General features: G+C 44.4%; 1 protein-coding gene across 5 annotated transcripts in view; it reads left to right on the top strand.

Moving 5' to 3' along the window:
* The window catches only part of zfhx3b (zinc finger homeobox 3b), a 141313-nt gene extending 128124 nt beyond the window's left edge, over positions 1-13189 (top strand). For all 5 annotated transcript variants that reach the window (XM_084013669.1, XM_084013670.1, XM_084013666.1 and 2 more), the window contains 3 exons: positions 1051-1174; positions 1531-7077; positions 7557-13189. In XM_084013669.1, coding sequence (XP_083869795.1) covers positions 1051-1174; positions 1531-7077; positions 7557-9283 — 7398 coding nt within the window. In that variant the 3' untranslated portion in view covers positions 9284-13189. The remainder of the gene's footprint in view (positions 1-1050; positions 1175-1530; positions 7078-7556) is intronic.
* Positions 13190-13725: the final 536 nt, after the last annotated feature.

Raw genomic sequence — 13725 nt, 5'->3', positions numbered from 1 at the left:
AAGATGTGCCCCCCTTTTGTCTCCATTGTTTGAGACATCTTTATTAAATATGACTTGAAAGCACTACGTGTGCGATCTGAAGTCTAAGAGTGAAAGGTGGAGAAGTGTGTTAAAATAGAGGTTTGAAGAGGGAAGAGGAGGGATGCGATTGAGATGCAGCGTGAAGCCGAACACCATGTTTGTGAAGTTAATTGAGGGGAGGTGAAAAAGACAGAGGCCTCATCTTCCAACCTCACCCAGTTTCCAGTCGATGATTATTGTTAAAGAGGGACGTGTTAATTAGTGATTTTGTTGAATTATCCGGTTTTGGGGGGTTTGAAGGTCATCAGAGGGGAGAACTTTGGGGGAAAGCAGCAGGAATAAACCGAGGTTCACACATGATTAACCCCAGTCTTGTGAGAGGAGGGACGACCCGGGTTCCTCTCTTTACTTGTTCAATTTCAATTAAATTGGTTTTCTTTTGATTTTACTGTTTTATTAAGGAGCACACAGTCTAATATAGCAATTATACTTAAATGCCTTTTTTTGTAATTGGCACTTACAATTGTACTACTGGGAATTCTGACGCAAAAGCTGAAACTCAATTTGGCTGAATGCAGTTTACCTACTTTTCTCCTTTATTACAGTAGTCATTTTTTAAGAGTTTTTTCATTAGTCTTATTTTATTAGTCCTCCTCATAAAGCTTTTAGCTGACTGAGATATTGTATGACATGATGTCCATCATCCTAATTGGCGGAAGATCTTAATGGGCATACACTAAAGCACGGGAAAGTGAAACTTTACATCCTTTGAAAGTATATCATATTTTTTATTATATAGTCATGATGGCTTGTATGTCTGTGTACATACAGTCTGTACTTGAGTGAGACATGTGAAAGTATTAACATACAAATGTGTGAGTATCTCAGGTTGACTCCTAATTTTAATGTTCTCAAGTTTTCCCTCTGTTTTCATAGTTTTCCCTTAACCATTTCAACCAGAATATTAAATTACATCATCATTCAGCATGATTATTCACACTGGAATTCTTTTGTGCTTTGTTTTTCCAGGTAACAGCCTCTGAAGTCCTGCCAGCCAGCATGTTCATACCTGTACCTAGTCCAGACCGAGAGTCCCAGAGCACCCCTCATGCTACAGCCAACTCTAACTCTGAAGACACCAAGAAGCAAGCTGGTTAGTGTCTCACTGTGTTAAACATAAATATTGAACTAAATGCTGTAACTATAAAACTGGCTATGCAATAATAAGCCTGTTGTTCTGCCGTGACAGAAAATAAACAATCAGTATTCTGTTATTTTACTATTTTACAAAATAAATGTCTTGGCAATGGTTGTATTCCATTTTTCACAAACAGCATAATGAAAGCTAATGCACTTTTTTCATGCTACGTCATTAACAAGATAATATTATTGATGGTTTGTGTTTGTGCACCTTGTAATTAGCAATTTTATCTTTCCACGAGTCAACTCAACGAGCTTTAATGTCTTAATCTCTAATGAACTGCCTTCTTCTTGTTTATTTATCCACAGACGCATCGGATACTGATCCAGAGAAGGGGGCGTCCATCCCTACAGAAATGGCTGAAGCTCGCAAGTCACCTCTGGAAGATCAACAGGCGGAGAGGGATGAAGCCACAGGATTCCTGTGCTGGAAGAAAGGCTGTAATCAAGTGTTCAAGTCCTCCAACTCCCTCCAGATGCACTTCAATGAAGTTCACAACAAAAGGCCTCAGCTGCCTGTTTCGGATCGCCATGTCTACAAGTACCGCTGTAACCAATGCAGCCTGGCCTTCAAGACGGTGGAGAAACTACAGCTCCATTCACAGTATCATGTGATCAGGGCAGCCACCATGTGCTGTCTCTGCCAGCGAAGCTTCCGAACGCTACAGGCCTTGAAGAAACATCTAGAAACCAGCCACCTGGAGCTGAGTGAAGCTGATATCCAGCAGCTTTACGGGGGCTTATTGATGAATGGTGACATAATGGTAATGGGTGACCCATCCCTTGGAGAGGAGCCTGGAGGTCTGGGAGAAGATGACAAAGAGGGAGATGAAAGTGACCCGGAGGAAAAACAAAGCCCGACAGGCAGTGACTCTGGTTCACTGTTGGAAGATTCTGGCTCTGAACCGAAACGAGCTTTGCCATTCAGAAAGGGCCCCAACTTCACCATGGAGAAGTTCTTGGATCCATCTCGTCCTTTCAAGTGCACTGTATGCAAGGAGTCTTTCACGCAGAAGAACATTCTCCTGGTTCACTATAACTCCGTGTCCCACCTGCACAAGGTGAAGAGGGCCCTTCAGGAGTCCACCACCGGCCAGCCTGAGCCTACCAGCAGCCCTGACAACAAGCCATTCAAGTGCAGCACTTGCAATGTGGCATACAGCCAGAGTTCCACTCTGGAGATCCACATGCGTTCTGTTCTACACCAGACCAAAGCTAGGGCAGCCAAACTCGAAGCAGCAGGAGGGATCCCTAGCTCTGCGAGCGCTACTGGTTTAAGCGGCGGGGGGTCCAGCATCAGCACTTCGACATCTAGTCCGAGCCCAGCCAGCAACTCAACTACTAGCTCTACAAACCACAGTTCTTCTGGGCCTCAAACCGTTCAGAGTCTCCTTGGAGGAAACCATATGAGCCAGACTCATGGTATGGAAAGCCTGGGGAATTCTTCAGTGAACTGCCATTCATCGTCATCTGAGAACCATGAAATAAAGAAGTCAAAATATTCCGACTTGCTGTCTGCTCGGGGGCAACAACAGCAGCAACAGCAGCAGCAGCAGCAACAGCAACAACAACAGCAACAACAACAGCAACAACAACAGCTTCAGCAACAACAGCAATTGGCTCAGGCTCAAGCCCAAGCTCAAGCCCAGCTTCAACAGGAGCTCCAGCAGCAGGCTGCCCTTTTACAATCACAGCTATTCAACCCAGCACTTCTGCAGCACTTCCCCATGACAACGGATGCACTTCTCCCCCTGCAACAGCAGCAGTTGCTGTTCCCTTTCTACATCCCTGGGGCAGAATTCCAGCTGAACCCGGAGATCAGCATCAATAGCGCAGCACTCGGACTTGCGGGATCATCCACCTCTTCGCTGCTGGAAGATCTGAAAAACTCGGCCGCGCAGGCCCAGCAGAGTTGCTTGCAGCAGCAGTTGATGCACCACCACCTTCAGCAGCAACATCAACAGCAGCAGCAACAGCAGCAGCAACAACAGCAGCATGCTGGGCAGATGGCATTGCTGCAGCAGAGTGCAGCTCTTCTCCAGCAGTCTGAAAAAAAGCAGAGAAGCTCCTCCTCTCACAACGAGAAAGACCGAGAACTACACAGAGAAAAGGGCATGAGTGAAAAGAACGAGGACTATGCTAATAAAGATTCAGACAGTAAACTGAGAGAAAAGAAGGACATTCATCATATTTCAATAAACATAAACCATGATTCTGGCCTGCCTCCACCAAGAATTGCTTCAGATGCTCGAGGAAATGCAACCAAAGCCCTGCTGGAAAATTTCGGGTTTGAGTTAGTAATTCAGTACAATGAAAACAAACAGAAAGGTCAGAAAAAGACAGCTGGGCCTACAGGATCAAGTGGTCCAGGTGGGATAACAAGAGTAGTGGACCCCATTGAGGGATTAGAGAAACTGGAATGTGAAGCCTGTGGCAAGCTGTTTTCAAACATACTGATTCTAAAGAGTCACCAGGAGCATATCCACCAGGCGTTCTTTCCATTTCGATCCCTTGAGAGATTCGCCAAGGAATACAGAGAACAATATGATAAACTCTATCCTCTGAGACCCCCTACACCAGAGGCTGCTCCCGCTCCTCCACAGCCACCTCCTCCACCTCCGCCTCCTCCGCCCCAAAGAGCTCCCACACCAAATGTTCCTGTCTCTGCTGCCTCCCACACACCTCCGACTGTACCTACCCCACAGCCGCAGGTTCAAATGTCACAGATCCCCATGCCAATGGATTTGCCCCTCTTCTCGCCGCTCATGATGCAGTCCATGTCCCTCCAGTCCTTGCCTCAGCTCCAATCTGTTGAGCCAAGCCTGGCCTCAGACCTGGCCCAGCTCTACCAACAGCAGCTAACACCAGCTATGCTCCAGCAGCAGCAGAACAAGAGGCCACGTACACGCATCACCGACGACCAGCTGAGGGTGCTGCGACAGTACTTTGATATCAACAATTCACCAAACGAGGAACAGATTAAAGAGATGGCAGACAAGTCGGGCCTCCCACAAAAAGTCATCAAGCACTGGTTCAGGAACACCCTCTTTAAAGAGCGACAGCGCAACAAAGACTCGCCTTACAATTTCAATAATCCGCCAACAACAACTTTAGAAGACACAAAGATTGACTCTAAACCTCCGTCCCCTGAACCTCAGAAACAAGAATACTATGGAAGTAAGAGATCATCCAGGACTCGGTTCACTGACTACCAGCTGAGAGTGCTGCAAGACTTCTTCGATGCTAACGCTTATCCTAAAGATGATGAATTTGAACAGCTCTCCAACCTTCTGAGCCTTCCCACTCGTGTCATTGTGGTGTGGTTCCAAAACGCTCGCCAAAAGGCGAGGAAAAATTACGAAAACCAGGGTGAAGGGGCAAAGGAGGGTGAAAGACGAGAATTGTCAAACGACCGCTATATCCGCACCTCAAATCTGAACTACCAGTGCAAGAAATGCAGCCTGGTTTTCCAGCGTATATTTGATCTTATAAAACACCAAAAGAAGCTGTGTTACAAAGACGAAGATGAAGATGGACAGTATGACAGCCAAAATGAGGATTCACTGGATTACCCCAATGATTGCTATACTCCCTCTGGGTCTTCATGTCATACCCCGATGCCCTCCTCTTCAAGTCTCTGCCCTCTTCCACCCTCCACTTCAGCGTTCTCACACCTTCCATCCACCGAGAAAGAGGAGGCATCACCAGCATCCACCTCAAACCTCTACGATGAGAAGGCCAAGCAGTTATCCGAAATGACGACTGATCCGCGAGAAACCGCTATCAAGCAGGAAGTCGTGCATCAGCCTCAGTCTGAGGCACAACACCACAGACCGCAGAGAGAAGAGAAGATTCAAACGATCTCCAAGCCCATCAAACACTCGTCTCCCTCCTTCTCTCAGCAACAGCAGCAGTGTGGCCCCTCGGCCCCTCAGACAAGCCAGGCCTCGTCACAAAGCCCCCACATGAGTCTCAATGCACACCTGCCCTCTGCCACGCAACAGCTGGCACAACAGATGATCCAGTATCAATGCGAGCAGTGCAAGATCGGCTTCCCTTCCTTTGAGCACTGGCAGGAACACCAGCAGTTACACTTCCTCTCTGTGCAAAATCAATTCATCCACCCTCAGTTTCTAGACCGTCCGCTTGATATGTCCTTCATGCTGTTTGATCCCAACAATCCTCTCCTGGCAAGTCAGCTGCTCTCCGGGGCGATGCCCCAGATCCCCAGCAGCTCTGCCACCTCTCCGTCCACCCCCACCTCCACCATGAACTCCCTGAAGAGGAAGTTGGAGGAGAAAGCCGGCACTAGCCCGGGAGAGAACGACAGCACAAACAGCGGCGAAGAGCCACAGAGGGACAAGCGGCTCAGGACCACCATCACCCCTGAGCAGCTAGAGGTCCTCTATCAGAAGTACTTATTGGATTCAAACCCTACGCGTAAAATGCTTGACCACATTGCTCATGAGGTGGGGTTAAAAAAGAGAGTGGTGCAAGTCTGGTTCCAAAACACCAGGGCTAGAGAGAGAAAGGGTCAGTTCAGAGCAGTAGGGCCGGCTCAGGCTCATCGTAGGTGCCCTTTTTGTCGAGCTCTTTTTAAAGCAAAAACCGCCCTCGAGGCACACATTCGGTCTCGTCACTGGCATGAGGCCAAACGTGCCGGCTATAATTTAGCTCTTGCTGGTATGTTACCTGACCATGAGGGTATGCAAATAAAAATAGACGCTCTAGAGACAGCGAGCTACTCCCAACTGGCCCCGACACACAGTGATGGACAAAGCTCCTCTATGTCACCAGTGAACAAAGGCATGGATTTGTCTCCCAGGGCACTTCTGAGCCCTTCGTCCATTAAGGTTGAGGGAATGGAAGACTTTGAGAGCGCAACCATGTCCTCTGTGAACCTCAGCTTTGATCACAGCAAACTAGACAACGACGACTGCTCTTCTGTGAACACAGCCATCACTGACACAACAACAGGTGATGAGGCCAACGCTGATAATGACGGTGCTGATGCAAAGCACAGCCAAAACAGCGGTGATTACCTGTCTAAGTCCGGGGGCACGGCCCCCATCATCGAAACTGATGACCAGATGTCCTCAGGGCTGGTAAGCCCTGCAACGAGCTATTATGCTAGAGACTATGAAAATGAACACATAATTGATCACAGTGAGACGTCTAGCATGGCTGATCCTTGCTCACCAAGTCCCGGAGCCTCAGGTACCAGGAGCATCGACAGCGGAGATCGACCTGGCCAAAAGCGCTTCCGAACCCAGATGACGAACCTCCAGCTGAAAGTGTTGAAGTCCTGTTTCAACGACTACAGGACTCCCACCATGCTGGAATGCGAGGTACTCGGCAATGACATTGGACTTCCAAAGAGAGTGGTTCAGGTGTGGTTTCAAAATGCCCGTGCCAAGGAGAAAAAGGCAAAGCTCAACATGGCCAAGCACTTCGGGATAAACCACACATCTTACGAAGGGCCGAAGACCGAATGCACTTTGTGTGGTGTCAAGTACAGCGCTCGCCTCTCTGTCCGCGATCACATTTTCTCCCAGCAACACATCTCCAAGGTGAAGGATACTATTGGCAGCCAGATTGATAAGGAGAAAGAATACTTTGACCCAGCCACTGTCCGCCAACTTATGGCCCAGCAAGAGATGGACCGCATTAAGAAGGCCAATGAAGTTTTAGGACTGGCGCAGCAGCAGGCCATGCAGCAGCAGGGTTTGTTTGATAACCCTGCAATGCAGGCGCTGAATCTCCAGTCAGCTTATCCAAATCTGCAAGGCATCCCACCTGTCCTCTTGCCAGGGGTTGGCAGTCCCTCTATCTCCAGCTTTAACTCATCAAATTCAGGTAGCTATGCATTTGGATTCGTTTACTGATTTACAGCTAAAACTCTGAGGTGCATAAGTGATATATAACTGAGATGTAACTAAATGGACCAGCATTTATGTACTAACCATCTATACGAGTCACATATTGTACTTAAATGTAAACCCCGGTAATAACTAGGTGTATATATAGAACACAAAGCAATTTCCCATCAGTCAGTCTGACACACCGGGACATATACTGTAGAATATGTAGCATAATTGAATGGCTTTTTGCCATGGTGTTGGTATTTCTAAGTACAGAATCTCCTTAAACTCATTGAACACTTGACTGATAGGCCGACAACAGAGTGAACAAATAGCCCTGACTGGCTTTGTGAATAATAAATATATTGTTGCAATGTATGATTTTTTTTTTTTTTTCAAAAGAAAAATGTGCAATCATCAAAGAAACATACCTATAAATTCTTACATTTGTGTATGTATTTGGACATTTTCCAGCTTTAACTCCTCCAAAACCTTCAAACCTCCTGAACATGCCTGGTGCCAGTGTTCCCTCACCTAGCCTCCCCACATCCGGATTACCCAACAAGCCTCCCTCCTCATCGTCTCTCGCTGCGTCCACCGCGGCCCAGGCCAACACATCTGCTTCCCACTCAAGCTCCGCCTCCACGTCCAACTCCACCTCCTCAACCACCCAGTCCGCCTCCCAGCCTGAACCTCCCAAAGAACGTGACGCTGAGAGGATAAGAGAGAAGGAGAAGAGCAAGGAAAAGACAGAGAAGCCTTCTACCCCGTCGTCGACCGGAAGCACCCCCGCCCCTTCCACTTCTGCTGCCAGCGCCAAAAAGGAGAAGCCAGACACAGCTGTACCTGCCACCTCCATGCCCACACCTGGCATGGAGTATGTGGTAGACCCTGCCCAGCTTCAGGCGTTGCAGAATGCTTTGGCATCAGACCCCACAGCTCTCCTCACAAACCAGTTCCTGCCCTACTTCATGCCTGGCTTTTCCCCGTATTACACCCCACAGATCCAAGGAGGCTACCTGCAACCAATGTATGGTATGGAAAGTCTCTTCCCTTATAACCCAGCATTGTCACAAGCACTGATGGGCCTTTCTCCGGGGTCCCTGCTGCAGCATTACCAGCAATATCAGCAGAGCTTGCAGGAGGCACTACAGCAGCAGCAGCGGCAGCTTCAGCAGATCCAGCAACCCAAGGCGAACCAAACTCCAGTTCCCCCTCAACCCTTGGGGGATCGCAAGGCATCTGATCTGAAAGATTCGGTGAAAGCAGAGCAGCAAAAGGGCAAACCCCACAGTGAACCCACCACTTCCTCCTCCTCCTCCTCCTCTCATAATAAAGTACCCTCTGAGCAGAAAGAGATGGACGGCAAAGCGTTGGACCCCCATCTAGACCAGTACATCGTCCCCAAGGTGCAGTGTAAACTGGCATGCCGCAAGTGTCAAACAGTTTTCACCAAGGAAGAAGCGGCTATCACCCACCTTAAATCTAACTGTTTTTTCGGTCAGTCTGTGGCAAACCTGCAAGAGATGTTGCTGCGTGTCCCTGGTGGCGTCGGTGCAGGGGCTGGAAGTCTCTATGACTGCCTGGCTTGTGACACTACGTTGGATGGGGAGAAAGCACTCAGTCAACACCTGGAATCGGCATTGCACAAACACAGAACAATCAAGCGATCAGCCAGAAATGCCAAAGAGCACGCTACTAGTTTATTACCTCACTCTTCAGCCTGCTTCCCCAATCCTAACACCGCATCTACCTCGCAGTCTGCCACTCATCCCATCAGCAGCCCCCCTCCCCCGCCAACAACATCAGCCACCATGCCATCCTCTGCTGTCTCCTCTTCCCTGTGCTCCCCCTCAACGACTCCACTCAACACCACAGCTGCCGGCAAACCATGGCCCCAGGCCCCTTTCTCCAGAGCTTTAGCTGGGAAGTCCAATGCCAGTCCCTCCTCTTCTTCCTCCTCTTTTCCTCCAATGTCCTCACCTTCAACGGTTACCTCAAGTTCATTGAGCACCTCAGGAGTTCAGACCTCGATACCAACAGACGTCTTTACCGACGAGTCTGACTCTGACAGCAGTCAGAAGTCAGCAGACAGGCTTGGCAGGACGGCGGAGGAGCCGCAGCAGCCTGGCTTTGTCAAAGACAGTAGTAGTTGTAGTAGTAATCTTGCTAGTGTAGGAACAGACTCCATCAGATTGTAAAAGAGCTTTCAGTGATGGACAATATTTAAAAAACACAAAAAAAGACAAAAAAAATCACAAATGGTAAAAAACAAAAAAAAAACATAAAAGCAGCAATGTTAAAAATACATTAAAAGTATACAAACCAATTTCAGAAAAAGATGTGTAAAGACTAACTGCAATTCCAAAGCTTGTAACCAAAAATTTAAATGTTAGTGGATTGTTTTCCCATTCAACATGCTGGTTTTCGTTTTCTTTTTTCTTTTCTTTTTTTCAACTTTTTCTTTGTTTTATCAACTGAAATACATGCATACTAATATATGAGAATAGAAAAGATCGCTGCAGTTATGTTGTGGGTAATGGTCGAGGAACGCTGTACTGTATGGCAATGGACTGCCTCAAAGTTGACAAATGGCCCAAGAACCCTTTTGAAGAAATATGAGTCAACAAGCTGTCCCTTTGTTTTGTAATAATTTCTACTTAATAGCACAGTCACAAAAAGCCAGTATGTACTGTATGGGAGAATAGTCTATCCGTTTTCTTGCTATTAAAACATTCAGATACCAATGGCTTGCAAAAGTAAAAGAATAATGTAATGTCTATTTTATTCTCAGGTCAACAGCTCACAGAGGTTTTTTTTCTGTTACAGAAATCCATGTTTTACACCTTTTGTTTCCAATAGGAGATACGCATTTTGTTTGATTTAATAACAGAAAGTTTTAAGTTGAATGAAAATTTAAAAAGGCATTGTTACTGGGCATTCAAAAAGGGTAAATGATTTGCTGATTTTAACATTGGAAATCCTTTTAAAGGGGAGGGGGGGTCGCAATTCCATTATACCCAGACAAGGAGAGCATTACAGACATAACAATGGGCGATATAAAAAGAATTTTGATTAAAAAAAAGAAAAACCTTCTGTATTTATGATAGATATGAACATTTTTGGTGTTAAGTAGATTGTTGCATTGGAAATGAATTTAAACAGTATGGTAGGTTGAAAAAACTTTGTGTACATTTAGCTTTTGTATTGTCCAACTTTAAGACGCTTCATTTAATGTTGTCTTGGTCATTCCGATAGACTAGATTATGGACAGGTAATTTATCTCGACTTTGTTTCTGTCTTATTCTCAACTTCTTGGGAAACATTCACCCAAATGCCCCTCCTGACAAGGCAGGATCCTCTTTTAGAATTATTTAATCTTGTGGTTTGGTTGGTATTATTGCTAACCAAAAAACAAACAAAAAAAAGATCCTGGGTGAAATATTGAAAGTTTTATTTAATTTAATTTTGTGTTACCTTTGTGCACTTATCACTGTCTGACTCCTATTTCTCACTTTACGTGTTCCTCTCTTCGCACTTATTTTTCTCTGCTCTCCTGTGTTTGTAGATATGTACACTACAAAGCAGGTCTTTTGTTCTCCATGTAGTGTGGCTACAGTCTTTATTTTCATTTTGACATTTTTGTTGTCATAAATGAAAATGAAAAAAAGAATACTAATAATAATTCTCACGCTTTAAGACAAAAAGAAAATCCAAAGACTAAACACTTTTCACCATTGGTGCATAAATATGAGAAAAGAGGCTTCTTTATACTTGAGGATTTGTTGCTGTTTTTAGAGAATAAAACAAAGTTTTAAAAGATAAAGGAGTACGCATCAGAGTTGCCGTTTTTGCTTCTTTGCAAGCAAACAGGTGGCTTTTTTACGTAAATACCAAAAACCAAAAAGGGCCCTTGTCCTTGCATTGTGGAGTAGCACCGTTACAGAGCCATTGCAGTTTGTAAGATAGAGGTTATTAATCTTTGTTTGACTTTTTTTGTCACATTCAAATGTCCATTTTTTAAAGAAAATGTATAAGGTCTGGTCTTCAAGGACATACGTTTTGCTGCTAATGTAGAATTTTGAAAGAAAAAAAAGTACCTAGATGCATGCTCATTTTGCTTTTGGCTAAGCTTTAACTAAAACAAACAATAAACCAATTTCTTGCCTCTGCAACACCTTTTTTTTTTCTTGTTGCAAAAACGGAACTTTGAAGACTGTGAATATATGTTCCAAAGGACATTTTGCCGATTTTCTTTTTGAACAGACCAATGTTTAAAGCCAATGATCTATAACGTTTGTAAAGAACAGTGCATTCCAAATATCACAATGGATTTTTCTTAAGCAAGGACTGATCCCATTTACTTTAATTGCTTTTTAATTGTCACAATCTATTTCTTTTTCTCATTTTTCTTTTTTTACGTGACTGTAAACTGTTGTGTAAATCTTTGCATCACTGGTTGCTGAACAATGTGACCTCCATATGTCATTTTGTGCTGGCATGGAACATTGCTGAAATCCCTCCATCCAGTCAAGGTTGTTGCTCACTTGTTAAGCAAGTAATAGTGGTTACCAAAAAATGTATATAATACATCTGGTACTGATGCGTCTCTTAGGTTTAGTAACATTTATGCCAGTCAACAAACAACTAGTCTCGGAGGGAAATGATGGCTGTTTCGCTGAGGTGTTGCCGCCCTCTTCCTGGGACAAACACCAGTCACTGGTCCCACGTGTCTGCAGGGTGCCACTTCCACACGTAGATTACAGGTTTTTAAGGGATATCTTCATTCCAAAGCATTATTTCTGGAAAAAGGAGGAGTTTTCTTGAAGATGTCCCTTGATTTCAAATAGCAAGGATGCTTTCATGTCCAAAGAAGTCACCTACTTAATGTTATTGCAATGGAAACGGATGTGCATAGGTACCCCCCCTCCCCCACCACTACCACCCTCTCACTGATGACCCAATGAACTAAAACTTTTATTTTTAAAAGCAAAATGAAGACATATTTAAATTTTGAAACTTCTTTTTGGCCACTATTGTATAGTCAATATATTTGCCCGAATTAATACAAGGCACAATCTCAGAAGTGTGTTTTAAGTGCTGTGTCTTGCAGAGCAATGTGATTTATACTACAGCATGCTGTTGAAAGTCAGGAAATTTGGTCAGTAAGCTTGCCACTTCTCTAAAGTCTGGTTCCCTGAAATACTGTTCACATGTACTTTGTTTTGGAAAATTCTTAAGTTGTACAGTTCTCTCAAATATGCTTTATTTTAGTTTCTCAGACAATGTCAGACATGTATTGTTATTTTCCTATAAGTATTTTATTTTAGTTTCTGTATGCTACTTATTTTCATAAATTAACACTAGCTTTAATTTGAATTGCGGAAATTAAGAAACAAACACAAACAATACGACCTGGCCACTTTATGGTGTGATAATGTTCTTTATATTCATTGTCTCGATGATACTGTTTGCTCTCTTGTTTCCAAAGTGTAATCTTTTGGGCTTTTTGTGGAAGACAAAGTTGAGGTCTCTGCATCAGATTCCGCCAGCATGGACTGTGTGTGCGTGTGTGTGTGTTTGTATGTGTGTGTGTGTGTTTCATATGAGCCAGCATCAATTCATTTTTTATTTTCTTATTTGCCTTTTCTTTTTATTATATTTCACACACCAAAACAAACTGAACCACAAAGATGGACTACGAATAACTGAAATTTAGAAAATCCAATTTTAAAGATAATGATCAGAAACGATACCGAAGCACTGAGCAGTTTTTACTTTGATTCAATTTATGAATGTGGCCAAAGCTTTATGCAGTTGAAACAAAAAGAAAAAAAAAAAACGTACAAGTTGTGCCCCAGATAAGTGTATATTTTATTGTGGCACAAAAACGCTATCGTGGATAATTGGATCCACTGACTTACATTGGGATACTTGATTTTAATGGACATTTACAAAGAGAGAGATAAATACAAGGTTTTGCTGTAGAGGTCATCTTTTGCCCACTGTGAAAACGAACGTGTACCTGTATACAGATATAGATATATTTAAAACAAGACATCAGCTTTTCTTTGTTGTTTTCGAGATGAAGAAGGAATGAAAAGAGATACAAAGGACTCTGGGAAGCTTTTTGGAGATCTTGTTAGGAGGACACGAGAGGCTGTGGGCACACCAAAACTGGGCATGGGAGCCAAAGACGGGCTCGAAACAGCTTTAAAACCACCTCCTTATTTGATTTCTGACAACTCTGTAATGGAAATGGACTCTGGAACCAATGGACATGTGTGACACAGAGAGGAAAGCCCTTAGATGAAACTGAACTTAAGTGGCTCCAGCTGCCTCTTTCTCCTTTCTGTCTGTCTCTTTCTTTCTCCAGATCTGCCTCTGCTTCTGCTCTTTGATGGACATTTTCCAAATTTCAGGACAGGATGGACAGACATGCTCGCTTCATTTCTCCCAGTTCATGTTGCTACCCGTTTCATTTCCTTGTGCTTGTCTCTGCTTGACAAGTTAAGCTCTCCAGTCAAATGGCGGCTCACCCCTCTCTCTGTTGATTACATAATCTACGGAGAGAAATGAATAACAGCGAGAGGGGATGGGTTCTCGACGCTGTCATTCTTTTGAGAGGCAGTTACACTAAAAA

Source organism: Eutrigla gurnardus, assembly GCF_963514095.1.
Source record: "Eutrigla gurnardus genome assembly, chromosome: 1".
NCBI lineage: Eukaryota > Metazoa > Chordata > Actinopteri > Perciformes > Triglidae > Eutrigla > Eutrigla gurnardus.
Note: the sequence above shows the minus strand (reverse complement) of the source record. Positions and strands in the feature narration are given on the sequence as shown.